The following is a 25,679-nucleotide window of genomic DNA, read 5'->3' as shown; positions in this document are numbered from 1 at the left end:
TCCCGCAATAAGCATCGTAACACCGTCCATGCCGCTTTATTACGTAGTATCAATGCTGCTGTACATGCTACCATGTTCTTGCGTTGATCGGTGATCTCTGAGCCACGAAGCAGAACATTAAAGACGCATTTTGGCGAAAACTTCAAATATAGCGTGTGAAAGATGACAAACAATTATTGTCATCTTGAGGTATTATTTATAGTACATTGATATGTTATGCTATAATTTTCTAACATTTAAATGACATATTTTAAAAAGTTGTGCAATCGTTTTGTGTGGAGCCAAGCAACTCAGCGCAATCAATTGAGGACGATGCCAATCCTTTAAAATGGCAGAAAAGCAGGGCGCCGCTGCTTTCTTCCTCAGGCTGAACTCAATTTGATTATAGTGTGTTGTATGGTGATGATGAACTATGCACTGCCATATTGTTTGAGGATTGTAAAGTTGATCGTTTCCCGCAGCCTCTTGCTCATGTTTCAAAAAGTAGATTATCTTTGGACAACATAACAAAAAATAGATTATCTACTGGTAACGATTATATAAATCGATGATATAAATCCATTCCTGTGGTCACTCTCGCCCACCACCCCAAGATCTTTAATTGCTTTAACGTTAGCAACTTGTGGATGCTTTACAGTAGTGGTATTGTGCATTTCACCCAAATGTGGACTTGTGAGTCATTTCGCCAAATATCATTCGAATCCCAAACTACTACTATGCTAAGTATACACACATTATTAGTATATACTGGTTTGTGGTTTTGCCCAACGTGGAGGAACTGGGCCAAATCAAACGTTTGGATTGGAAGAAATTCGACAGGACGTGATTAGATTGGCTTAGGCGGTTATTCACAGTGTCAATCCATTCAAATCTCGTCCATCCTAGCGCGTTAAAATACATTCAATTCTGCTGAGGGCTCCAGTTTCGAATCGATTTGCGTATAACGTTAGTACTAGGACATTTGCGCCCCAAAATTTTGAGGCCCGACGCTGTCAGACAAAGCTTTACAATTGAGAAAAATCGCTCGCACAAGTTCGAGGTTGGACAGAGAAATCGACAATCGATATACATACTCCGATTCACCTCGTAAAGGTTCGGAATGTCCCAGTTACTCCTTCGACGACGAGCACTGTACCGGTATGGCCCCTGATGCTTTCAGCCACCACTACAGTACTGTTGTCTGAAAGCACCAAGGACCATTCGCTCATCGGGAAAGGGGGGGGACACACAAGATTACATATGTATTCTGCCACGAAAGATTTAGGGTGCGTCTGGTAACCGGAAATATTGCAATATTTAGGCCCAAAACGCCATTTTGGGGCCGAATTCAACAAATCTGATCAAAATTGAAACATGCCTTGCTTGAAGAGTTTTAACCCAAATCCAATAATTCCACGTGGGATTTACTCGTTGAAATGGACCTTTTACCTCCATTTTGAAAATGACATTTTGGTTAATCCCATTTTGCGAGAAAATGGAATATTATTTTTGAAATGTTACCAGACGTACCCTAACTTTCGTCAAGTCGAAAAGTAATCTATTTTTGCCGTAAGGGTACTACTTACTATAGTAAGGGTGGGTCTGGTAACATTTCAAAAATAATATTCCATTTTCTTGCAAAATGGAGGTAAAAGGTCCATTTTGTAATATGGCGTTTTGGGCATCTTCAACGAGTAAATCCCACGTGGAATTATTGGATTTGGGTTAAACCTCTGCAAACAGACATCTTTCAATTTTGATCAGATTTGTTGAATTCGGCCCCAAAATGGCACTTTGGGCATTGCAATAATTCCGGTTACCAGATGAACCCTTAATCTACTTGATGTTTATTATTTGAAGGCTACAGTTATGTACTACTATTTACGCGCAACGACCTCATGACCGTTCAGCACCCTTGACTGCAAAAGTAATGAAGCAATCATCCCTTGGGTGATCGAGCGAAAGTGTCCTTGTCATGGTACCACAATTCATCCTGGATGACAAGAGGTCGGGTTATTTTTAACCAATATTATATTATTATATGAAGGAAAGAATGTTGGGAAAAATTATAATGTTTTTATACTTACTAGTATATTAATATCGGTAATTCGTCAAACTCATTGAGCCGCGACCTTTCTGAGTTTCACTTGAGTTACGAAGATGGTCTTTCATCCGGACACCGACACGCCGCTGTCGGTCGACTACCTTGACGACAGCTTCTCGGACCTCGAAGAGGAGCTCATGGACTCGCCCAAGAATGCTTCCAGTTACCTAGGCGACAACTCCTCCTTCCCCCGCCGTCGGGCCATGTCAGTCCCATCCCATAACGAAATTGACAAGAGCAAGCGACAAGAGAGCCTGCATGCGTTCCAAGCCTTGCGCAACCTAGCGGATCGTCCATCCATTCACACTCAATCCACTTTGGATGTTCGCTCGGCGCTTGTCGCACGTGTCGTGGACGCGGCGTCGGCGCGACCGTCGTCGCGGCGTCCGCGGACGATATCGTCGACCTCCTCCATCTCTCGTCCCCACAGCGTGTTTGCCGAGCTATTTGTCGATCTCCCCCCCGTCGAGAAGCAAGCATTGGCGCAGCTTGTAGACGATGATTTCACCACCCGCGCGATGATGGGCGCCTCGCCTGCCGCAACCATCGACGCGCACTTTCGCGCCATATTCCGCAGTGCAACGACCACGAATTCCCTCACGAGACCGATCAAGCATTCTTTAGGCACGGTCGTCCTGGAATTCGCACAAGTATTCCATGCACTGTACCAGCAACACATGCACACGTACACGAAGGATGCGGACATCACCGCGCAGGCCGCCGCCGACGTCATCGAGTTCAGCAATTTGCTCGTGCAAGTCATCCAGTTCAAATACCCCTTCCTTGCAACCCCCTCGGTGATTCCATGCGTCCAACAAGTAGTAGAAGACGCGCTCTTTGTGCATCTGCAGCCAACGCTACATGGTGTGTTTGTAGCGTACTGCACCGTCGCCGACGCCTCCCTCACATCCATCATGTCAAGCTTACGGAAGTCCACGTGTGTTGCCGCGTCCGTCAACGTGCCTTTGATCTACCGCCTCGATATGCCTGCACAAGAAACACTTCCCTACGCGGCCGCGATTGCCAAGATGGCGGAACTACCGCATCGACGGTCGCCGTCGGCAAAGATCGCCGTTGTGTCAAACGTGTGCCATCTCATCGATGATGCCGTCCAAAGGTATTATGCCATCCATCCCAATCCACCGCCGATGGATAAACTTCACATGTAAGTACATGGATGCCTTGTACCATGCGTTCTCACATGTTTGTTGCAGTGCCGCGGACGACCTTGTGTCGGTGCTGGCATACGTGCTGGTCGTATCCGATTGCCCGCACTTGGCGTCACATCTGGCCCTTATGGATGCCTTCCTCCCTGATCGCATCAGTGCTGGCGAAGAAGCGTACTCTCTCACCATGCTCCACACCGCCGTTGCGCACTTGCGGTCGTCGTCGGTTGATTAGAAAAAATGAAACCGTCAATGCAGTATTATTCGCAATGATCCTGTGAATTAGGGTAAATAGGTTTTATCTACCGCTCAGGTATCAATGAATTCGCTGTAAGTAGCTTGAACAAGATTCACATGTCCAATGAACCAGTGGGGTATGTACAGGTCATTATTGCTGGGGACAAGGATGGGAACCTGACGCAGTGTTACGTTGTGCCTCCCCACAATCACGCGAACCCTTCGAAGTGTTTATGAAATACTGTATCGCATGCGTTTCCTGCAGTGTGACCACATGCTACACATTATTGTAGTCCAATGCGTATGTGCTGCTGGATGATGATATGAAACCGGGCTGGGTCATTGATGTGTACCGATACAATAAGCTACTGTACTTAGGAGTGAGTACCTGTACTAGTACTTCGTACTACAATGTACTATCTTGGTGGGAGACTTCACAAACCGTTTTCACTCACCCATCAGAAAAATTGGTTGCAGAAATAGGTTCAACGAACGATGGTTTAACGTTTAACGCATTTGGTGGACGTTACATTGTCGGTTTCTGGGGTTTTGACTCAGAAATTGATACCTACAACTCGATTGGCGATGGATCCTCGACATGCTTGGTTCCTCCGCCTGAAAGAAGCGTTGGATGACTCGCTCAAGCAAGTGACGCTGACGGTCCAGCCGTCCCGAGCGTGCTTCCGCGGGCGGAGTCCGTTCACAGTCTACCACTACACGATCACAAAGCCTGGCCTTCGATGGGCCGTGGACCGCCGGTACTCTGAATGCCATCACCTTCGGAAGGACCTGCTTAGGCACTTCCGCCGCGCCAACCACCCGTCCCTCGCCACGTTCCTCGCACCCCTTGTCCACGTGGATTTTCCCAAGAAACGCTTTGGCGAAGATACCAAGTGCATCGTCGGCGAGCGCAAACTCAAGCTCAAGCTGTTTCTCCGAGTGTGTATGGACATTCGCGCGACGCTCATGGCGTACGTCGTCGTCTACCAGCAACGACCCACAAGTCTCCTCATCAACATCCTCGACCACCTCGACACATTTCTCGGCATGCCGCCTCAACCCCGCGACGACGAGCGCCGCCTCATGCGCAGCATCTTGTCCCTCTTGCAGCAAAATGTAACGCAATCCTCGTCCGTCCGGCCGTCTAAAGCGACCCGCCCATCCAGTCTTGACGACTGTGCCATCTGCCTCTGCGACTTTGACGACGATGATGTCCATGTCGTGACCCTTCCATGCGATCACGTCTTCCACAGTGACTGTGTCTTTCCTTGGCTTGTCCGAGATCACTCATGTCCGCTGTGCCGCACAAGCGCGGTGGAATTCCCTTAAATAAACATCGCAAGTATTATCAATAGTAGTACTATTGTCAAATAGTATTACTATTTTGATGTCGACGGAACTAATAATAGTGTTGATACTGTAAATAGTGTCAACATTATGGTAGTAAATTGACATGTGAGTACCAGTCAAATTGAAGCGACAATCATGATGATGCTGCTTCGACGCCAAGTGTCTGCGATGCGGCCTTGCGTGGGCGCCGCATCCTTTGCGACTCATCGTCAGCAGCTGTCTTACGATGAGCCTGGCAAGAAACGCAAGGTGAAGGTCGCCCTCGTGACGGGATATACCGGAACTGGGTACCATGGCGTGCAGATCCAGGAGAACGCCGTGGACGTCCCTACCATCGAGCACGAAGTGCGTGCGGCGTTGTTCAAAGCAGGATGCATTCTTGAATCGAACTACGGGGACATGTCCAAGATCGGGTGGTCTCGAAGCAGTCGGACGGACAAAGGTGTGCATGCGTCGTCCATCGTGGTACATACATGATGCATCGTCCTGCATTGCAATCATCACTACTACCCATCTCACCATGCAAACTACCGGTAGTTGTCAGGAAAGCTTCTCGTCCACGACGACCGCATCGACCCACGAAGCGGTCGCATCGCGCACCTGCCTGCCGAAATCAACGCGCATCTGCCGGCAGACATCCGAGTGTTCACGGCCACCAAGGTGCATCAATCGTTCCGCGCGCGCGAGGACTGCATCTTGCGCGAGTACGAGTACTTTCTACCGCTGTCGTTCCTGTCTTCGCTGTGTCCACCCGGGATGAGCGTAGACGACGCGGCCACGACGTTCATCAAGACCCTGCCTCGCTTCGAAGGCATCCACGACTTTCACAACTTTACCAAGCAACGGAGGTTCTTTTACAAACAGGTTGCCAACAAGCAACTTGCTAAGCAACGGCGCCGTCTTGGAGCAACCGGAGACGACGTCGAGACATTCATAGAACATGACGAAGTCGACGATGGCGAGCATGACCCCCCTTCGACTTGTCATCAAGAGACGGACATCTCCGTGGAAAATGGAGTCCGCAAATCGCTCCAGCGCCACCGCCGCACCATCTACGCCTGCCGCGGCACCTTGGTGCCAGACATGCATGGAGAACCGTATGTCCACATCCACCTCACGGGCGCGTCGTTCCTGCTCAACCAGATCCGGTGCATGGTGGGAGCGGCGATGGCCGTCGCGACCGGCGCCATGACCCCGTCGCTGTTTGACGCAGCGCTCCGTACGTCGACTTCTCGTTTGGCGTTCCCCTCTATGCTTTCGTCGTCGCCATCCTCTGTGTTTGGTTATATATATTGTCGATATTGATAATCTTTGTCCTGAATGATTTGCATGTATAAACAGTTGTCCTGTGGTGCTTGGTATCACACTAAATTGAAGTCACACACTAAATCAGATGTTGATCATGGTTTCCTGCAATCTCATTGGCCCATCGCTTCTGCCGATGCTTCGGTACATTTGCCAGTTTTTTAGAATATATGATATATATGTTCTCACGACAAGCATGTAGGAACAAACCAAGTGGTGAGTGTGCCCACGGCCCCTGCCGAAGGGCTGGTGCTATCGAGCTGTGGCTTTGGTGCCAAGCAGCACCTGATCTCGCTCCTCCGGGACCACAACACCCCCCGGAACCTCTCTGTGACTGGCAACCCCAACCAGGCGCCGCATCGCGTGCTCGTGTCTGACGCCGAGCTCCACCAAATGCTTCGGTTCCGAAACGAGGTATTGTCCGTATACTCTACACTTTGCCCACTCGATCGATTCCTGGTGTATGAGAAACATCGTCCAGTGTCACACTAATTTCACTCGAATTCGATCGAAACAAGTGGATTTGATTGGCCGCTTGATTCGTGTTTAGAGTTTTGATTGGTCGATCGTTTATGTGTGTCTCCATGCATTGTGACCAATCAGAATCAACTATTCCAAATCAGTTGGTTTGATTTGCCATTGAAAAATCGAATATAAGCCAATCAGAGTTGAAAATTTAGAATTTCCTTGGATTGTCATTGGCTGTACATTTCAAATCGACTTGACCATACTGTATACCGGTAGTTAGTACCTACTCATGCAATCCTCTGACATATCCACATCTAGCATTGTTGGACCCTCTTTCTGCATCTATTTCCGACGGGTTTTCACTGGAACTTTGGTTTCGTAGGTGATTTACAAGGAAGTGGTCCGCATGTGGCGGGAAAGCGAATTCGTGGCGGCGTGGCCCGAGCACTTTGCGTCGTGGTCGGCCACGTTGAACGCACAAAGCAACGACAACCACCCGGAGATTCTGGCGGCACTGCAGACGGTGCTCGCAAACGACGCGGGGAAGGCGGCCAACAGCGAGCGGGTGGTTCGGGAGGCGCGGGTCACCGGCGATGCCCTCAAGGTGCTGCCCCGGGGCTTCAACACGGCCGTGTGCATTCACTTTGGCATCACACCTGGCGTGTATGTGACTGACGTTGTCGCCGGCGTGAAGCGGGTACACTAACTGCATACAGCAGTGGTTGGGGAGAGTGTTGATTGGGGTTTATGTAGCGCATTCTGGACCATACGTTGCCCGTGGACGCAACGCAAGACGATTTGTTCGATTACATGAGCAACATTGGCCTGGACACGCTGGCCAAGATGGGGCGGCAGCGGTATTAGTAGGTAGGCTCAGTACATAGTAGCTCTGGGGAAGGAATCGTCGTGGATGGCGCTATACTGCGGAATGGAGATATGTGGTAGACTGTGTTTGTGTTGTACATACAAGAACCACCATTCTACCCGACCTCAACATATCTAGCAAGAATGTCCTGTGAAACCACTGGACTAGTAGTACTAGTAGTAGTTAGTACTCTTAATAGTACCTAACACCTCTTGTCCTGCTAACGTCGTCATTCACGTAACAACGAGTGACGTGATCAAAGCAAGTAAAACAGTGGAGTGTACTAGTTAGTGTTCGTACAAGTGGGGGCCTATTAATAGTAGAGCTACTAACATGCCTGCATCACCTTTATCTGAGCTTCTTCTACTGTACTCGACGTTCACTGAGAGGAAGATGAGGGCAACTACTGTCGGCCACACATGTCGACAGATCCTACTCAACTAGTCGTGGATTACACTTACTTGGTCCCTCGAGTACTACTACTACGAGTACTGCTCCCATCTCGTTTTCGTTTCGACGGTCGCGGTGCACTACTAGTAGTACTACTACTGTTCGCGTCCGACGCGTGGGTGCGCGGCGGCTGTCGCGGTGCAATCGGTTTCGCTGCCGCCCCTCCAGGCTCTTCTTTTACAAGTCCGTACGGCGGCAGCTTGGACGCCCTACACATAACCACCACATTGAGCCATGTATACTACTAGTACTTACTACTAGTCAGTCACGTACAGAGGCTTCGAAGGCGGCCGCTTCTTTGTGTGCTCAACCACACTCAGCACCGCGTTGGCCTTGTCATGTAGCTTCTTCTTGTTCAGGTCCGCGCCGTTGATCACGGCCTGGCTGCCTTCTTTCTTCAACTTGCGCGCCGCCATTTCGTGGCAGTTGGCCTCGGTAATGGGCGGCAACATGGTCGGTCTACGTCGTTCGGAAGGCTTTTGTTAAACACGAACCTAAGTACTGTATGCATTGTCGAAATTCGAGGGATTCACATGTCAATCGAATATTAGCACAATCACCAAATACTAATATCGGCAGACGACAATCGATATACGACCAATCAAAACCCAGATCACGAATCAAGTGGCCAATCAAATTATCCACTCTTCGACCCTGTCAACAACTAATTAGTGTGTGACTGAAATTAGTGTATCACTATAAAACACGAATCAAGTGGCCAATCAAATTATCCACTCTTCGACCAATTCAACATCGAATTAGTGTGTGAATGAAATTAGTGTGTCACTGAACGATGGTTATATAGAGGCAGCACAAAAATATCCATATTTTGGAGTAAACAGACAATAAATAATAATAGTACATCATCCAAACGTCCCCAATATCAACGTACGCGTCGCCAGGGACGAGTTGTGGGTGGTGCACTTTAAAGTAGTCCGAGTTCAACGCTTGCGCGGGGTTGAATCGGCGTTTCGGGTCGATCTGGAGCAACTTGTCGAGCAACTCGATGAACCCATGGGGCAATGTCACATTGCGTTCCATCGCTTTACGGTACATCATCCGGCGCAGGTCGCTCGCGCGCGCCTTGTCATTGCCGAGAAACTTGTCGTAATGGGGCAAATGTGAGATACCGTTCACATCGTCAAACAATGTGCCGCACACGTCGGTGATCTTGACCATTTGCTCCGCTTCGGTTTTGGCGGCAAACAACGGCCGCCCCAGAAACAGCTCGGCAAACACACACCTACACTCGTCGATTAGTATGCAAACTAGTAGTAGTAGGTACTAGAACCAACCCCACACTCCACATGTCCACACTGGCATCGTAGTCGGTGGACCCCAGCAGCAGTTCTGGCGCGCGGTACCACAGTGTGACCACCTACGAACGTTCATTCTGGACGATGCCGCGGCGACTGGGCACAGGAGGTACCTTATTTGTGAGCTTCGAGTTGGATCGAAGGGTTCGCGCAAGGCCGTAATCGGCCAGCTTGACGACGTAGGCGGGGGTGAGGAGGATGTTGGAGGTCTTGATGTCGCGGTGCAACACGTCGCGGTCGTGCATGTACTGAAGTCCTTCAAGCAACTGCCGCATGATGTACTTGATCGCTAGATCCGAAAACGAGTGGTTGCTCTGGAGGAGGCCGGTCAAATCGTGCGCGACGAACTCGAGCACGAGGAAGATGCTGCCGTTGGCGTAATCGCTGCGCGTGTCCTGGCTGGTTGAACCTCCTCCTTTCGGGTCGTCCTCGTCCTCGTCGTCTTCGTCTTTCTGCTTGCTCACGACGATACCCTTCATCCCGACGAGATTCGGGTGTCGCAACGACTTGAGGGCTACGATTTCACGCAGCGTCGTCACAGGCACACCTTCGGATTCGTTCAATGTCTTGATCTTCTTCAGCGCCACAACGTCCCCGCTCACGCGGTCCTTGGCTTCGTACACGCGCCCGTAGGTACCCGCTCCAATGCATCGTACTTTCGTGTACTTTTCAAAGCATGGAGTGCCATACTCCAGCGAGTTGGTTCCATTGTCATCGGCCATTGCAATTCCAGTGTCGAAACAAAGGAAAAACAAAATCCGGATAATGTGAAGAGTGTGGTAGTTTATCCGGCTTTGGTGCATTTCATTTTCAAATATTCGGCGGGCAACGAACGCATTGCCATGGAAGCGTTGGATAACTGCGTCGTCCAAATGCGCGCGTGTGCGGAGAAGGTCCGTCTGTATGTCTTGAGATGCAACACAAAGTGCGAGGAAGGATCCCTCACGATTCATGTATGTGTATCTCCAGCTCAAAAGTACGAAATTCACGCTGTCGTCAACGTTCATCGACATGAAAGCAAGAGACTTGCCGTCGATTACCACAGTACGTACGTCCTTGTAGTGTGCGACATTGTCTTACGCGGATGCAGACGACTCGATTGGTGTTTGAACTCGAGGAGCAGGAGGGAGATGTTGCAGAGAAGCACAAGCGGCAGTTCGACGCTTGTGTCAAACAAGGTAGTCCCTTCGATCATGCATTCCATGTATGTTGAACCATGCAATGTCGTATGTAGCGGACGAACAGATTGAAAAGCTGCTAGCCGAGAAGAAGCAACTGGAGCAAGAGATACGACGACAGTCGCAGCAGTTCCGACAAGTCTTGGAAGAACGCGACGCCGATGTGCAAGTAAGTTGCGCCACTTCATCCGTTTCGTCCGTATATGTACTTCACTCGTACTTGCTCGTCGGCAGGTTGAATACGCTAAAATGCTCGCAGAAGTTCGTGACCACATCGAAGACACCAAACAAGTACGGGACTCCACCTCCTCATTCTCTGCCTCATCATATTTCTGTTGCTCTAGCAACTGACAGAGGCCATCGAGTCGCGAACCGCCAAGCAATTGCAGGTAAAACACTGTCCGCCGCCTTCGCTGGCCAACGAAGCTGATGTCCATGAAAGTCACATGCTACAGGTAGTATATGTTGTCGTCATGACTCAGTCCTAATCGAGTGTGCGAACAGCAACTAGTCGTGGCCAAGTCCAAGGAAGTGACCGCGTTGCAGGCGCAGTTCCACGCGTTAGAAGCGGAACTCGCCCGGCCCGCCGCCATCAAGCGCAAGGCCGACGCACTGGACGGCTCCCACGAATATTCGGCGGAAGCAGTAGCTCAAGGTACGTACGTACGTGCTTCCATGGGCCATTATTCAACGTGTCGGAATAGAAAAGAAACACTTGCAGGATGAGATCGATATGCTCATGGAGACAGACCTAGCGTTGCGAGACAAGGTACTGATATAATTCTCATGCAGATCGTACTATTAATATTTGTACAAATATATTTATATATGATAGGCCACCCAAAGTCGGCTGCTGGCAGCCCAGCACGAGCAAAACGAATCCATGCGGCGCGAGGTGGCAGAGGTGAGAGCAGGACATTCGCATGTTGTTGCCAGGTACAAATGAATGCTCGACCAGGTGGAACAAGAAGCCGCCAACGTCGCCGCGTCCGTGGCGGCGCTGTCGAGTCGGCTGCAGACTCAGCTCCGCGTCCTGGCTTCATCTTCGTCGACCGGTGCGCTCCTCACCCGTCTGTACACGTTCATTGTCTCCCACGACAAGGATACCCCCATCGCAATCGCGGACGTCCTCGCGGCAAGTCATCCACGGATTTACTTCGCATGTGACATCGTTTGTAGGTGTGTCCGTCCCCAAGCGAAGGCGTGCAGTGCATTGATCTGTTGGTTCAAGTGGGCGTGGTGGTGCATACTGACGACCGCCTGCACCTACGGCAAACCCTCGCCACGGCATAACAATTTCTATCTTCTCGAGTTGTATGTATATATATATTCCCTTGTGCTCATCCAAGAATATGGAAACTACGATAAACCCACACATATGCCACGCAGGCACTCGGGATCAGTACGAACTGTATACTTATTGTAAGGTTACTACTGTCTGAAACGTTACTGTTGTATTATGACGACGGCACTTGGATTCCTAGCGGTCCACGATCGTAGCCGAGTTGCAATGCTAAACGTGATGCAAACGTCGAGATAGAACGCAATGGAATATACTGGAAAGAAGTATGTTAAGGGGGGGGGCTTAGTCCTACTTTTGGCTCGACACTCGATGTGATCCGAAGCATGTAGTACATACAGTACAACGTGACACCTGTATTCTATCACAGATCGTCCTGCACCATATATATATATATATATGTATATATATAATATAAATTTACATGCAAATATATTTCAAACGATGTGTTGTTGATGGGCCTCAAGGGAAAATAAGATTTGTCCGCACCACAAAGTGTCAGAGTATATTAAAGTTTGAAGTGCTTTCACTGGCCCATACATACACAGATACAACGCAAGGTCTATACATGCAATACTGTCAAATACCGCACAAGAAGGTGGTGGTGGTGGTCGTGGCGGTCGTGTTCCCGTCGGCCGACACCCCAAAGCGCATGCCTCAACATCACATGTGGTGTCCACAGAAGTGTTCAGAGTATATTAAAGTTTCTTGACTTTCATCGGCATGGGCGGTGGTGGTGGGTCGACGGCGGCGGGAACACGGCCGAGACGATGACGAGGATGGCGACTACAAGTGTGAACGGGCGGGATCGACGGGATGGGGATAGAGAAGGAAGACACGATACACACCATCGAAGAGTCCCTCGTTGTTCATGCTTAGTTTTCTGGGATGTCAAGTTCACCTTCCGTGATGCGTCGTTGGATTTCCGTGGGGGATTCGCCGTTCACGGTGCATCCGAGGGAGTTGGCCGTGCCGAGCATTTCCTTGACGGTACCGGCCAAGGTGCGGGCCATGGAGCGCGATCGCATGGTGCGGGCAATGTCCAACACGGTTTCCAAAGTCAAGTTGCCATCGTGCTTGATGTTCTTGACCTTCTTGCGATCACGAGGAGGTTCCTTCAACGCCTTGACAAGCAAAGACGAAGCCGACGGGATCAACGACACGGTCGCGACACGGTTCACGATGGTCAACTTGATCGTGACGCTCAAACCCTTCCACTCTTGGGTGGCCTTGCAGATGTCTTCGCCGACCTTCTTCGGGGACAAACCGAGAGGACCGACCTTGGGCGCCAACGCAGACGCGGGGGCGATTTCACCACCGGTCGTACGAAGGATCACGATCTTTTCTTCACCTGCAGGAGGAGGAGGGGCCATGGTGGATGAACTTGAAAGGACTGATGGCAGAAATTCCAGAATGCTAAAGCATTTTGCTGGTCCCTGCCTTTGGTTGGTCGCTGCGAGCCAGCCAAACAGACCAATCAATCGCCTGATTGGACCGAAATCCACCGTGACATTCGGCCTGTTTTCGACAATATTTCGGATCTTGGGCCGAATTCTAGCCGACAAATAGGACTTTTTTCAGTCTCTCACAATGCATAAATACACCCTGTCAAAATCAATTTCAGGTGGAATCCTCATGGATATACTGTACAAATACATACATTATTAAACCTGTAAAAATGAATTGGATCATCAGGAAAGGACGCGCGCGCATTAACTCGGTTTTGGGTTGCGATCTGCGAACGAGCGAGTGTGATGTGGGGGCTCTTCCTTCATGCTCGAGGATGGACAAGTGGTGGAGGCGGCGTCCAACTTGAATACGTGCCAGAAGAAACTCCTCGAAGCATGACACTCCAGCGGAATCGCATCCTTTGTCGAGAAGCGCACATGTGGACGGTGTTCAAGGCGTGGAGGTACAGTGTGGTGCGCAAGAAGGAAAAACGCGACCTGTATCGCATGTCTGATAAGGAGCGGGACATCAAGTTCATCTACGAGGTATATGGGTATCCTCCATGATCCACGATGCATCGTGGATATGAAGATCATGGACGAGGAGCTGTAGGAATCGCTACTCCTGCATGACTTGTTGATCACGACCGATGTCAACCTCGTCGATCGTCGACTCGAGTTAGTGCAATATGTATACGCAACTGCACTACGTCATGACGATTCCATTGCTGTTCGCGTCGATCGTCAGGTAAATGCATTTCACAATGCCCCTTCTTCGCCCTTGCAACATGCCAAATCCCATTAGAGCCGCACGGTGTTGCATCTTGCCGTGCTCCTAACTTGGGACGTCGACGACATTGCGTGGGTGGTGGGTATCAATCCCGACGCCGCGGGTGTACCAGACTGCGACGTATGTACACAATAACGTTTGCTTCATCACTCAATCATCACATTCTCCCAGGGATTTTCGCCGCTGACGTACGCGACCTTGTACGGTCGTCGCGACGAATCGATTCTCCAAATGGCCGTGCCCCTTGCGCGCAAAGTGCAAGCCAATGCCAGTCGCATGATGGCCGAGCGCAACTACGAAGGCAGCAAGCGCGTGAGTCTCGAATCAGTTGAAATACTCTCTCATAACTACTCACAAGTAGACGTTTCTCAAGGCCACGCGTGACTTTTTCTCTGGCGTGCCTCGCTTTGACCAAACGTTTGTCGAAGTACACTCCACCCTCCATCATCGTCGTCAAATTCATCCCGACACTCTGTAGGAAGCCGCCGCCACCCTCGATGCCAAGGCCGCGTCCGAGCAGATCCTCGACATATGGACCGAGTTTCTATCCGTGTGGGGGCATTTCGGTGCGTCTACCTGATAAAGAGAGGGCATATCTGCTCTAAATGCCGACTCTTTGTGCATTTTATCGCTTGACGACTACCGGTAGATCCCCCATTGGTCGTCACGGACTTGGCCTCAAAACGGCGCGTCACGGTAGGCTCTCGCGTGCTGTTTACGGTCCAAGCCAAGGGTGAACCGTTAACATACCAATGGTATTGCGACGGGAGTCCATTGGAAGGATGCACGACGGATACGCTGGACGCGACGGGCAGTGCCACCCCCGAAGACGCCGGCGCGTACTTTTGCCGCATCACCAACTGGAGGGGCAGCGTCGACTCGACCACGGCCGTGCTCCTCGTGCAGGGTAGGTCACAGAGGGGAGGGGTCGTTTAAAGAAGTACCTACTCACATCCGTCTCTCTTAGACGATACGGTCGTAGTAGACCCTTCGACGCGGTACTTCCGGACGCAAGCGCCGCTCGCCCCCGGCGACGTGCTGTTCAACGTGAATGCCGCCGTCGGAGGTGTGCTCGACGTCGGCCACGTCCAGTTGTTTGTGCCGCCCCGGAGCTTTGCCGTGTGGGATCTGTTTGATGCCAACTTGGCCGACACTTTGGGCATGGACGTGGTCGTCCGCGTCGATGTGTCCGTTGAAACGACACGCGCCTCGGATGACGTAAACGAAGCGTGGCAAGTCGTGAGTCCGATCGTGTCGCTGTCTCCACATCCCGTCGACGCGTTTCTCATCCCGTGGACACTTCGCCTGCCCCATCATGCCGCTTCCGTCCGTCCCAGCGATCCCTCTTTAATCATGGTGTTGCAGCGCATTGTGGATGCCGACGGCGTCGTGACCATGCACACTGTGTCTCCCCACCAGCTTCGGTACGCCAGAAGAAGAAACGAGTACATTATTGTCATGCCGTAGTAGCCATTGACTACAATATGCTGATGATGCATATGTACATGTACGTAGAGTATATTCCACCCATGTGGATGTGGATTTACTAGCATTGGGCACGTTTGTCGTCGTGCAGAAACCATCTCGTCGTGTGCGGGTACGTAGTACTATCCTTGAAACGCTACTGCGTCTCCAAAGAGTCTCCTTGTCATGCCGTTGCTGGCTTCGTAACATCCATCCATCTATCTTTACTGTATCTCAATTGCTAATCGATGGTCGTTCGTGGTGTAGATGACGCTGGTGTTGTTTGCAAGCACGGATCAGTTGACCGTCGATTCCACGCATGTGGACTTAGTCGTTTGGAGCTGCCCCACTCGACAAGATTGTCTGGATGTCACCCTGTCGTCCAATTCCAACGTGTTGCACGTGGGCAACTTCCCCCTGGAGCTTCCGTCGTCTTCGCCGCCGTCCACCCTCGTCCAGATCGACCTCGTATCTCCAAACAAGATGCTGCTGGAAGCAGACGTGTCGCTTTCCGGATCAACTCCACGACGCCTCGGGGTGCTGCATGTGCCGTTGGGCGAGTCGGCGACGTGGACATCGCAAGGCGTGGGGATGGCATGCCCCCAACTGCGCGTGTCAGGGGCCACCACAAACGACAACTTGGACGTGGTCCTTCCATTGCGATTCCACGGTCAGTCCCCCTTTGAGCCCTCGGAATCTCACATTGCCTTTTGGCTTATGTGGGAAGTAGAAAATAGGCCCGTGGGGGGGGGCAACGTATTGCAGCACACGACACGACACGTCGAAGTGGCGTGGACTGTGAACCCGCCGACAACAGGGGGGAGCCCCCCCCCGTACTTTGTCGTCGAAATGGCCGCGTTTTCCGATACGTTTTGGCGGCGGTACAGCAATATGTGGTGGTTTGACCGGTAGGGAAGAACGAACGATCCCTTCATGATATATACGTCGTATTGGTTTGAAAACATCGTCATCGTGTAGAGCCAACTTGTCTGTCGTGCACCGCATGTACAAAGTGACTCATATGGGAGCATATCATCACACCCATGTGCACATTGTCACAGACGTCCACGCCGCTTCCATTCGAATCGCCGCGTGCAACCTCGATTCGTTCGGAGAGTACGCCGACAACCTCCTCGTCACACCAGGTAACAAATCACTGCGACCAGTATCGCGTGTTGCCAATGTATGAATCATCGCTTAATCGGCAGAGTCGATTGAAGTCGAACGTGGTGACGACAATACCCCCGAAGGCGCAGAACACGAACGACAGCAGAAACCCCACGAAGGAAAGCCAAAGCTAGGAGGGGGGGGGGTGACGACCACGATGATGTTGATGGGGCTAACCGAAGCAAGGCAAGACAGCCATCAACGCCTCCAGGATCTCGTCGCGGCAGTGTACCCCTCGTCGTCCCTGTTTCAAGCGCTGTACGGCGTTCCCAACACGATTTCCGACATTGTGTCCATGTTGGAATCGAAAAAACGATCCCATCGCGCAGCTGACGAAGGCATTGCGCTGTTGCTAGTGGGGCTGGATGCACTCATATTGGCTGCCAAGTCCACCGTGCATTTCCACAGACCGATCTGCATGCACTTTTGCCAGTGTTTGGCCCTGGCAGCCCGGGTCACGCCAGGTAGGTTGCCATATATATATATGTAGTGTGTGCTTTGCAGGGCTATTCACGAGCTATGCCGAATGCAGCGCTGGACCTCAACTTTGCGTCCGCCCCGTCGATTCTCGTGGCCTTGCATCATGCCCTCCAAGTACGTTTCATGTTGGCAACTAGATACAACGACGCCAAAATACTGAAGGAATTTTCGACTTGGTAGGCGATGTTTCAGCTGGTCCAGACGCATGCCACGGCAGGCTGGTTCACCAGGTACGTAGGCTCTTTGTCGTAAGTTAGTTGTCGAGTGACTACATGACTGGAGGATAAATGTGTGGTTGTTATGTGATGGACTTCTTCGGTGGTAGATTCCTCGTGGCTGACAAATCAACGGTGCAGTCCACGATGGTCGAGATCTTGGAGACGTTGGTCACTGCATGCCGCGACCATGCTGTTTTCGGTGCCGAGATGGGCCAAGGGCTGCTGAGACACTGGGAAGCCCAGCGACAGAACATGGCGGCGTCCACGGTGAACGACGCGGACGAGTTACGCCAGCTTCATGCATGGAGCGTGGTGCTACATGCACAGCAGGACCGCAAGTTGTCGCTGCAGTACTTTTCCAAGGCATTCCACGTACGTATGGCGATGCATGTACATACTGTAGTTGCCTAGTGGATGGGATGGATATACCTTAAGGAAGTCCATGTAGACGGACATGTTGGAGGAGCTCAACAACAAGGACCGCATTGCAGAAGTTCATGCTGATGTCCAGCAGCGCAACACACTGAAGACGCGGGTGCTACATGTATGTCCAGGGCCTGGAGATGTGGTGGCGTACACGGCTTGGGTGGAGGTGCGCTTTGACGGCGCGGTCGTGGACGTCGACTGCTTGCGATTCATCACGGTCAAGAACACGACGCTCAAGGTTCGCGTGAATGGAAACGTCACGTACGACAAAGGCACGAGGACGGCGTTGTTTGCGCCGACGGTGCCGCTGGAGCCACGGTCAACGTTCAAAGTCAAGTTGAGGGCTGACGCGGTGACGACATGGTACGGCGCAGCATCGGCCACGACCAAGCACATGTTCACGACCAAACCCAAATGACACATGTATATGCATCACTCGTTCCGTTGATGCACCCATTGTGTACCATGTTGATGTTGTTTGGGTGGTGGTGCTCACGTTGAAGTTCAAGGGCGAGTTCGATTAAGTACGAACGTGGGAAATAGCATATGTTTTTTATTGCACTAGCGTTTTGTATGCTGCTTCCATAACAATGACGGAGTGACTTGGTACTCTTTGATTTTGTATTAGCAATATCCGGATATTATCCGGTGCACCCCTTGCTAGTATTTGTACATATCGCACTTTACCGAGCAAAGGCGTATCCATGGGCGAAGCTTTGTTGTGATCCCTCATTTGAACTTTAGACAAGCCATGAGCAAGGGTAACGCAGCAGTGGTGTTGGATGGTTGCTCGTTGCAGACCGACGATTTGGTGTTGCTGTCCAAGGGCCAGACCAAGCTCGAGCTGAGCACCGAGGCGTGGGCGAAGGTGAAGAGCAGCCGTGAAGTCGTGGACAACATCTTGCGCGAGAAGAAGGTCGCGTACGGCATCAACACGGGCTTTGGGTTGTTTTCGAACGTTGTGATTTCCGAAGACAAGTTGTCTGAGCTGCAAGAAAACCTCATCCGGTCGCATGCGTCCGGCGTTGGCGAGCCGTTGTCGCCGTCGGCCACGCGCATGCTCCTCGCGCTCCGCATCAACGTCTTGTCCAAGGGTCATTCCGGGATCAGCGTCGACACGTTGGAGCAACTGGTCGCGGCGTTCAATGCCGACTGCTTGTCGATCGTCCCCGAGAAGGGCACGGTCGGTGCGTCCGGCGATCTCGCGCCGCTGGCCCACTTGGCGCTCGGCATGATGGGCGAAGGCAAGATGTACGACACACGTGACAACAACACGATCAAAGACGCTGCGGTGGTGCTCGCGAGCCGCGGCCTTCGCCCCGTGCACCTCAAGGCCAAGGAAGGCCTCGCCATGATCAACGGCACGCAGCTCATCACGTCCATCGGGTGCGAGGCCGTGGTCCGCGCGCAGAACGTCGCCGAGTGCGCCGACATTGCGGTCGCCTTGACCTTGGAGGTGCTTAAGGGCACCGTTAACGCGTTTCACCCTCGCATCCACGAAGTCCGTCCGCATCGCGGCCAACTTCTCGTGGCCAAGCGCATCCGCACGCTGCTCCAAGCCGACAAGCCGTCGGAACTGTTCCGCAGCCACAACTACGAAGGCAAGGTCCAAGACGCGTACACGCTTCGATGCGCGCCGCAAGTCCACGGCATCGTGAACGACACGATCGAGTTCGTTCGCAACATCCTCACGGTGGAGATGAACTCGGCCACGGACAACCCGATGGTGTTTGTCGGGTCGGCCGACGTCACCACTGACTTCACGCCCATCAAGCCGCCGCCGACACCGGCGCAGGATGAAGCCGACGGACACGCGCCACCCGAGACGCTGACGGAAGCGCACGCTGAGATCGCGCGCCTCAAGACCCTCCTGGCCGCCGAGAAGGACCACGCGCACCCGAGCATGAAGCGCACATCCGACACATTTTACCGCGGCGGCGGCGGGTTTATCATCTCTGGCGGCAACTTCCACGGCGAGTACCCGGCCAAAGCGCTCGACTTTCTCGCCATCGGCGTGCACGAGCTGGCATCCATCAGCGAGCGCCGCATCGAGCGGCTCGTGAACCCCAACTTGAGCGGCATGCCGGCGTTCTTGGTCGCCGAGGGCGGACTCCACTCGGGGTTTATGATTGCGCACTGCACGTCCGCGGCGCTCGTGTCGGAAAACAAAGTGCTCTGCCACCCGTCGTCCGTGGACTCGCTGTCCACGTCCGGTAGCAAGGAGGACCATGTGTCCATGGGCGGCTGGGCGGCGCGCAAAGCGCTCACGGTCGTGTCCCACGTCGAGCTCGTCATCGCCATTGAGCTCATGTGCGCGTGCCAAGCGCTTGAGTTCCAGCGCCCCCACAAGACGACCGACGCGCTGGAGGCCGTGTACTCCCTCGTCCGCACCCGCGTCGCGCCTCTAGACAAGGACCGATACATCGCCCCGGATATTGACGCGATCGTGGATTTGGTGCGCTCTGGCGCCATCCTCGACGCCGTCCGCCCGTTCTTGCCGTGATCACAACAACAAATACATAGATACCATTGTCCAAGCTATACCAGTAGAGCATGTAGAGGGGGTTCAGAACTTGGGATATATTGTTAGCCACAGCGTGCTTATGCATCGAAGTACATGTCGCCACTTCATCAACATGCGAAATGCCGAGATGAACGCTCCCAGAACAGCAACACTTTCGGATAAGGCGTCCTGTCCCATGTACATAAATTTGCGTTGGAAACGGGCAGTTAGTGAGTAGAGGTCAAATTTGAAGGGCAGAACGATGCAACCGTGGGCACGAGGGCGATGGGCGCGCCACCAACCACAATGGCCAACCCTCGGGCTGCTGGCGGGCATGCTGGTGGCCACTCTTCAGGCGGCGGCTGCAAACCAAACGGGAGACACCAGCAGTATGACGAGTAGTTCGATCAGTGGGGGCGTGAACGGGGGGGTTGAGTATTTGTTGCTCACGGCGTATGGCATCGTGATCATTGCGTTGCTTGGGTGCGGGCTGTGGAATCTGCTTCAGCAACACCGCCCGACCACCACCAATGTGAGCATCCTCCCGGGCCAACACCATGTCATGGACCTCTGGACAGAGTACGTGGTTGTAGTGTCGTGTTGTGAGGGGTAACTTGCAACTAACTCTAGGCACGGGTTGATGTGGACTTGCTCTGTTTGCGGTCACGACAACATGTGCCCTGAACGCACCCCACCCCCGCTTCCATACTCCCGAGGCGGCCAACAGCAACACGATCCGTCGACGCTTTGCCTTATGTGCGGGTCCCCGTCTCGGCCGGACTCGGCCTCCGTTCAGACGGCTCCGTCGCCGACATCGACAACCCCCCAAATGCTATCGGCGTCGTAAGACACTGTCAGCCCTCGTGCCTTCCTTGATATCTTCTCTTTATGGCACTGTAGACACCGCAAAGATTGGACTCGACGCATTACGTCACTCTCACCATCAAAATCGTCGGGGCCCCCGGTGGAGGTTTGGGAAGCCACGCCCCAAGCAGCCCTTGTCGGAACGATGGAGGAGAGTCACCTTCCCATAGTGGGCTATATTGCAGTGTGCGTGCCATCTCCAACCCACACGTCAGGTCGGATGGTCCCCCAGACTACGACGGAGTTTAACGCGATGTCCCTTGTCAACGCCACCGCTTCGTTGAATCGTCCTGGCGGCACGGCAGCGGCGGCATCATTGCGTTATGCCCAGCTTCCGTTTCCAAGGAAATACCACCTGTGGCTAACCCAAGTGGCCCAAGTCAAAGAACACTACCACCATCGCTTGGTGTACATCCGCACGACGCGCCAGGCGGCGACAGTGGTGACGGCGACTGTGAGTCGACTCATGGCGCTGTCCCCCGACGAGTTGCACTACCCCCTGAACATCCGGTTTGCAGGGGAGCCGGGGGTCGACGCGGGGGGGCTGGAGCGCGAGTGGTACAACGTCGTGACAACGGCGCTATTCGACCCGCACAATGGGTACTTTGTCGAAGTCGAGCATGCGTCCAAATCGATGCTGATTCACCCCAACGCGTCGCCAAAGGTAAAAACCTCATGCGGCGAATTTGACGTTTTTCACGTGAGGGGGTGCCATGAGCACAGGACAATGTACACGTGGAGAGAGTGTGATGATGCACTGTGGGTATATATATCAATCATGCCATTGTAGTGGTTTCGAGGGATTGGGCGATTCCTGGGACGCGCGCTCTTCGATGGCCATCCGATCCCGGCGAGGATGAACGGCATTGTGTACAAGCAATTGCTGGGGGTGCCGTACAACGTGGAGGACATTCAGTTCGTCGACGTGTCGATTTACCGTAGCTTGAAATGGCTACAGAGTCAGCAATTGCCCACTACGTACCAAACCAGCACCCCCGCTACGACCGTCGACGCCCTAGAATTGGACTTTAGTGTGTTGGAAACAGACTTGGACGAGCGCGGAGACCCCATTGGGACCTCGTACGTCGTCGACCTGAAGCCCCACGGACGGCACATTCGCGTTACGAACGCCAACGTTGCCGAATACGTGGAGCTGTACGTGCACCGACTGTGCCTCACGCGGGTGTCTCCATGTATGGCGGCGCTGCGACACGGACTGCAGGACGTCCTGCCGCCGTCCATGTTGTTGCTCGACATGATGGACCACAAGGAGCTGGAACTGTTGCTTTGTGGTAGTTGATTGTCTATGTGTGACGATGTATTTGATGTTTTTTGCCTCAACAGGAGCGCAAGACGTGGACGTGGCCGACTGGAAAAAGTATTGCTACGTGATCGCTTCCAAGGCGGCCGTGAACCCGATTGAGATCGTCAAGTGGTTCTGGGACATTGTGGCGAGTATGCCGCGGGAACGTCAAGTGAAACTGCTGCAATATGTCACTGGAAGTGTGTGCGTGCCCCTCCATGGCTTTCAGGTTGAGCAACATGACTGCATGACTCGAGAGGATTGATATATGATTTGGTAGGCGTTAACGAATCGCGACGGGTCGATCTGCCACTTTACGCTGCGCATCGTGTCGTTGGAGGAGGCTACGTACCCAGTCGCCCACACGTGCTCGAATCGGTATATATTTGAAGAGTTGGGATGAAGTTCAGCGAAGTATTACACGTCGTAAATAGGCTGGACCTGCCGCGTTATGAAGACAAGACGACGTTGTGGCATGCCCTCGATATGGTATGCACTACATCTCCGCATATGAATAACTAGCTGGCCCTTGTTAGATCTCAGCGATGGACGTGACTGGGTTTTCGACTGCGTAACTGCGAACGAACGTGTCGAGAGATATCAAATTCACCAAGTAGTTATGATAGTAAATGTGTAACTGCTTCCATCGTGCTTGGATGGATTGGCAGTTTCACATGTATCGATCGCGATACTGACTGTGAGTCGAGCGAGAGGGCTCGAAGTAATGAAAAGATTTTTCGCTTGGTGAAACCAAAACCACAAACATACTCCACCGCGACTGAAATGCGCGAGGATGAGGTATATACCTTGCCCCATGCGCTCAACTCATACGCATCATCATCCTTGGAGGGCCGTAGATGCCACGCAATGCTGCGAGTACCAATGCAACGCAGCTGCTCCATGACGAGCCTGGTCTATCCGACGACGACGACAATAATGCCACACCTATCAAATGTTGGAAATACAAACATCCCTCCATGATGGTCGTGACGCATCCAACTGTAGGCGGATTGGCGGGTGTGCCGTCGCGTCCGATCCCCGTTGACGTCGACAGCTCCCCCGGTGTCGGTCTGAAGGATGACAACATCACCCCCAAGATGGAAGAAGTCGAGTTCGAGGTCCGTTGAAGTCGTTTCCTGTTGCGTGATTGTAGTTGTCATGTATACGTGCTCGTTTAGGTCTCGTTCGTCGAGGGCAAGATCGGGCTGTCGTTAGAAGTGATCCACCCCAACGTCGTTCGGGTAAAGGACACATCCGGGCCAGCCCGCGCCTGCAATGTCATCGAGGTAGGAGGTGACATGGCTCACTTGTCGCAAGATTCACTGTTTGTTTACTAATTGACTTTGTCGCATCGATAGATTGGGGACGTGCTCGTGCGCGTGCAGGGCGTCGACATCGCCGCCCATCGGTTTACCCACGTCATGCACACACTCAAATCCGCGCCTCGCCCGCTGACCGTTCGGTTTCGACGCCCCGTGCGAACGGTGGAGCTGCCGCCGCACTTTCAACTGGACCGGGACCTTGACCAACCATTTGAGTACCGCTATCGTGGGGGTCCACAGGATGCAGACAGTGTGCGCGCTTGCCACGAGGAAAGTGACGACGACAGCACTGTCGACACTGTCCAAGACGATAGCGCATCGTCGAATGTGCCTTGGTCCAGTACAAGCAGCAAATGTCATACGCACCTCCTTTTGCCTCGATCCTCCATCGACGACTCCAAACCTGATCACAAGTTGTCGTCGCCATCAAAACAACATGATGGCGAACCTGGCGGTCAAGTACCAGCTCCATCTATCCTTGCTGCGCAGTGGAAAGCCATCACTGATTGGTCGTTTGGCTTGACCAAGCCGCCGCCGCCGCTGCCTCTACCAACCTCGTGGACACCACCGTTGGACGACTTTGAAACCGCTATGATGTCGCTGCGCATCGAACCCCCCGCGGCGTCGTTGCTTCCGACATCGAATGCCCCGAGTTCAAGTAACGAGGTACACATCCCCCATTTGATTCCCCCTTTAAGAACGTTTTCATGTGTATGGCTAGGACGGGGCGAGGCTCCTCTTGCGGTGGCAACCGTGCGTGGGTGCAGAGACGTACCACCTCCAGCAATCCCGTGACTGGCCAGTCAAAGTGTGGAAGCATTGCAATGTCACCACAGCAGCGGCCGTCGTAAACAAAACACTCTCGGACGGTAGCGAAGATGACGTGGCAAATACGAGGACGTTGCGGGAAGGTATCGTGCAGGGCTTGGACTTCAATAAATCGTATGTGTTTCGCATCCGGTGTGGGCTCCACTCTGGTGCGTGGGGGGACTTCAGTGACGCCAGCGACCCCGTCACAACACCACTTCCTACCATAACGTATGTCCGTACACTACTTGAAAATCACTCGCCATGGCTGTGGAGGGGCATCAATTGACAAGGGGAATATGATGTTGCAGTAGTGTACACTACCCCGGCGCTGCTACACTGGGGAGGACGACCGCGGCGGCAGCCCCCACGGACGTGACGCTCGGGTACCATGCAGACTTTGAAGGCGACGCGAATGCCATGTCGCTGGTCGTGACGTGGACATCGGTGCTGGATGTGACGACGTTTCAAGTGCAGTGGATGCGGCATGGCCAGCGGTTGGTGTGGCGCAATTCGCCAGAGTTGAGTGCGTGGGAGGTGGGCACTACTCGTGGTCCACAAGCCGACAACAGAGCAGACTTGGCAGCAAGTTGTCCAGCAACGAGCTCCATGCAATACACGCTGCAAGGTACTATTCGACACAATCGACAGAATTTCAGGTTTGTTTGATGGCCAGGCCTGGCGTCGGGCACCGAGTACGTCGTCCGCGTGAAAGCAGCTCGCAATGGACCGGACGGACGGACGTGGGGCGACTTCAGCGAGTGGTCGGCGCCTCTCGCGACGATAGCAAGCGAAGACGACTTGCAAGATGCGAAGGATGCCCTGGCGCGGAAGGAGGCGGCGCTCGCTGTTGTGGCCCACCTAAAGGATATGGCCAACTCGGTCAAGGGGCTGTACCAAGCTAGCGTCAAGTAGACACTCGCTAGGGCGAAGTATAGGGAGACTGCGTAGGGGTAGTGACAAGTGCGAAGGTTTAGAGGCTGCAGCTCTACCAACAGTCTACGTTGTTCATACTTAGATGTGCTACTTAACACGAGCACATTTGTACGGCATGCCCCCTACAATACTAGGAGGATTGACTACAGTGCATAGTAAAGCCCCGGCGTTAGTTAGTTGGTGGTGGAGTCTGTCTGTCCAGTATGCACTGTATCTTCTACATGTCCTCGATA

The 25,679-nt window shown here is 52.8% G+C and overlaps 9 protein-coding genes across 9 annotated transcripts; 6 read left to right on the top strand and 3 right to left on the bottom strand.

Annotated features, from left to right (window-relative positions):
• Positions 1-2,119: 2,119 nt before the first annotated feature.
• H257_04566 (hypothetical protein) lies at positions 2,120-3,274 on the bottom strand. The gene has a single exon (XM_009829138.1). It carries the CDS (start codon positions 2,997-2,999, stop codon positions 2,391-2,393), a length of 609 nt encoding a protein of 202 aa, XP_009827440.1. The 5' UTR covers positions 3,000-3,274; the 3' UTR covers positions 2,120-2,390.
• A 778-nt stretch (positions 3,275-4,052) lies between these two features.
• H257_04565 (hypothetical protein) lies at positions 4,053-4,951 on the top strand. Its single transcript, XM_009829137.1, has one exon. It carries the CDS (start codon positions 4,072-4,074, stop codon positions 4,813-4,815), a length of 744 nt encoding a protein of 247 aa, XP_009827439.1. The 5' UTR covers positions 4,053-4,071; the 3' UTR covers positions 4,816-4,951.
• On the top strand, positions 4,952-7,596 carry H257_04564 (tRNA pseudouridine(38-40) synthase). The gene is made up of 5 exons (XM_009829136.1): positions 4,952-5,301; positions 5,374-6,055; positions 6,344-6,555; positions 6,992-7,306; positions 7,363-7,596. Exons 1-5 carry the CDS (start codon positions 4,972-4,974, stop codon positions 7,471-7,473), a joined length of 1,650 nt encoding a protein of 549 aa, XP_009827438.1. The 5' UTR covers positions 4,952-4,971; the 3' UTR covers positions 7,474-7,596.
• A 266-nt stretch (positions 7,597-7,862) lies between these two features.
• H257_04563 (CMGC/CDK/CRK7 protein kinase) lies at positions 7,863-9,978 on the bottom strand. Its single transcript, XM_009829135.1, has 5 exons — positions 9,354-9,978; positions 9,220-9,302; positions 8,817-9,167; positions 8,198-8,383; positions 7,863-8,133 (listed from the first exon to the last, which is right to left on the bottom strand). The coding sequence occupies exons 1-5, from the start codon at positions 9,960-9,962 to the stop codon at positions 7,932-7,934; spliced, it is 1,431 nt and encodes a 476-aa protein (XP_009827437.1). The 5' UTR covers positions 9,963-9,978; the 3' UTR covers positions 7,863-7,931.
• An 80-nt stretch (positions 9,979-10,058) lies between these two features.
• On the top strand, positions 10,059-11,807 carry H257_04562 (hypothetical protein). Its single transcript, XM_009829134.1, has 11 exons — positions 10,059-10,133; positions 10,210-10,284; positions 10,331-10,418; positions 10,475-10,587; positions 10,653-10,709; positions 10,763-10,873; positions 10,923-11,073; positions 11,123-11,187; positions 11,254-11,322; positions 11,377-11,553; positions 11,598-11,807. Exons 1-11 carry the CDS (start codon positions 10,083-10,085, stop codon positions 11,709-11,711), a joined length of 1,071 nt encoding a protein of 356 aa, XP_009827436.1. The 5' UTR covers positions 10,059-10,082; the 3' UTR covers positions 11,712-11,807.
• Positions 11,808-12,117: 310 nt separating this feature from the next.
• H257_04561 (hypothetical protein) lies at positions 12,118-13,138 on the bottom strand. Its single transcript, XM_009829133.1, has 2 exons — positions 12,567-13,138; positions 12,118-12,504 (listed from the first exon to the last, which is right to left on the bottom strand). Exon 1 carries the CDS (start codon positions 13,089-13,091, stop codon positions 12,594-12,596), a length of 498 nt encoding a protein of 165 aa, XP_009827435.1. The 5' UTR covers positions 13,092-13,138; the 3' UTR covers positions 12,118-12,504; positions 12,567-12,593.
• A 284-nt stretch (positions 13,139-13,422) lies between these two features.
• Positions 13,423-18,257, top strand: H257_04560 (hypothetical protein). The gene is made up of 17 exons (XM_009829132.1): positions 13,423-13,712; positions 13,780-13,914; positions 13,972-14,076; positions 14,128-14,268; positions 14,318-14,383; positions 14,435-14,522; positions 14,606-14,863; positions 14,924-15,380; positions 15,472-15,553; positions 15,688-16,090; positions 16,151-16,328; positions 16,399-16,565; positions 16,629-17,051; positions 17,120-17,181; positions 17,248-17,297; positions 17,393-17,657; positions 17,734-18,257. Exons 1-17 carry the CDS (start codon positions 13,473-13,475, stop codon positions 18,127-18,129), a joined length of 3,516 nt encoding a protein of 1,171 aa, XP_009827434.1. The 5' UTR covers positions 13,423-13,472; the 3' UTR covers positions 18,130-18,257.
• A 199-nt stretch (positions 18,258-18,456) lies between these two features.
• H257_04559 (hypothetical protein) lies at positions 18,457-20,359 on the top strand. The gene has a single exon (XM_009829131.1). It carries the CDS (start codon positions 18,463-18,465, stop codon positions 20,212-20,214), a length of 1,752 nt encoding a protein of 583 aa, XP_009827433.1. The 5' UTR covers positions 18,457-18,462; the 3' UTR covers positions 20,215-20,359.
• Positions 20,360-20,476: 117 nt separating this feature from the next.
• Positions 20,477-25,425, top strand: H257_04558 (hypothetical protein; the record flags this gene model as incomplete). The annotated part of the gene is made up of 14 exons (XM_009829130.1): positions 20,477-20,793; positions 20,845-21,057; positions 21,115-21,742; positions 21,869-22,370; positions 22,423-22,610; positions 22,662-22,759; positions 22,816-22,870; positions 23,239-23,335; positions 23,387-23,499; positions 23,560-23,667; positions 23,740-24,369; positions 24,425-24,741; positions 24,825-25,138; positions 25,187-25,425. 14 exons carry the CDS (start codon positions 20,477-20,479, stop codon positions 25,423-25,425), a joined length of 3,819 nt encoding a protein of 1,272 aa, XP_009827432.1.
• Positions 25,426-25,679: the final 254 nt, after the last annotated feature.

Source organism: Aphanomyces astaci, assembly GCF_000520075.1.
Source record: "Aphanomyces astaci strain APO3 unplaced genomic scaffold supercont1.8, whole genome shotgun sequence".
NCBI lineage: Eukaryota > Oomycota > Saprolegniomycetes > Saprolegniales > Verrucalvaceae > Aphanomyces > Aphanomyces astaci.
The sequence above is the reverse complement of the archived record's forward strand: the minus strand, read 5'-3'. Positions and strand labels throughout refer to the sequence as shown.

What these genes read in the sequence shown, in the direction of transcription:
- H257_04559 (XM_009829131.1), top strand. Translation starts at nt 18,463, where the DNA reads ATGAGCAAGGGTAACGCAGCAGTGGTGTTGGATGGTTGCTCGTTGCAG.
- H257_04562 (XM_009829134.1), top strand. Translation starts at nt 10,083, where the DNA reads ATGGAAGCGTTGGATAACTGCGTCGTCCAAATGCGCGCGTGTGCGGAG. An exon ending in CGACGCTTGTGTCAAACAAG is followed by an intron (nt 10,419 to 10,474) that starts GTAGTCCCTTCG and finishes TGTCGTATGTAG; the next exon opens with CGGACGAACAGATTGAAAAG. An exon ending in ACATCGAAGACACCAAACAA is followed by an intron (nt 10,710 to 10,762) that starts GTACGGGACTCC and finishes CTGTTGCTCTAG; the next exon opens with CAACTGACAGAGGCCATCGA.
- H257_04563 (XM_009829135.1), bottom strand. Translation starts at nt 9,962, where the DNA reads ATGGCCGATGACAATGGAACCAACTCGCTGGAGTATGGCACTCCATGC. An exon ending in ACTCGAAGCTCACAAATAAG is followed by an intron (nt 9,303 to 9,353) that starts GTACCTCCTGTG and finishes GAACGTTCGTAG; the next exon opens with GTGGTCACACTGTGGTACCG. An exon ending in CAACTCGTCCCTGGCGACGC is followed by an intron (nt 8,384 to 8,816) that starts GTACGTTGATAT and finishes CGAACGACGTAG; the next exon opens with ACCGACCATGTTGCCGCCCA.
- H257_04561 (XM_009829133.1), bottom strand. Translation starts at nt 13,091, where the DNA reads ATGGCCCCTCCTCCTCCTGCAGGTGAAGAAAAGATCGTGATCCTTCGT.
- H257_04560 (XM_009829132.1), top strand. Translation starts at nt 13,473, where the DNA reads ATGTGGGGGCTCTTCCTTCATGCTCGAGGATGGACAAGTGGTGGAGGC. An exon ending in CTGTTCGCGTCGATCGTCAG is followed by an intron (nt 13,915 to 13,971) that starts GTAAATGCATTT and finishes AAATCCCATTAG; the next exon opens with AGCCGCACGGTGTTGCATCT. An exon ending in GTGTCTCCCCACCAGCTTCG is followed by an intron (nt 15,381 to 15,471) that starts GTACGCCAGAAG and finishes ACATGTACGTAG; the next exon opens with AGTATATTCCACCCATGTGG.
- H257_04564 (XM_009829136.1), top strand. Translation starts at nt 4,972, where the DNA reads ATGATGATGCTGCTTCGACGCCAAGTGTCTGCGATGCGGCCTTGCGTG. An exon ending in TGCTTCGGTTCCGAAACGAG is followed by an intron (nt 6,556 to 6,991) that starts GTATTGTCCGTA and finishes TTGGTTTCGTAG; the next exon opens with GTGATTTACAAGGAAGTGGT. An exon ending in TTGTCGCCGGCGTGAAGCGG is followed by an intron (nt 7,307 to 7,362) that starts GTACACTAACTG and finishes GGGTTTATGTAG; the next exon opens with CGCATTCTGGACCATACGTT.
- H257_04565 (XM_009829137.1), top strand. Translation starts at nt 4,072, where the DNA reads ATGGATCCTCGACATGCTTGGTTCCTCCGCCTGAAAGAAGCGTTGGAT.
- H257_04566 (XM_009829138.1), bottom strand. Translation starts at nt 2,999, where the DNA reads ATGATGGATGTGAGGGAGGCGTCGGCGACGGTGCAGTACGCTACAAAC.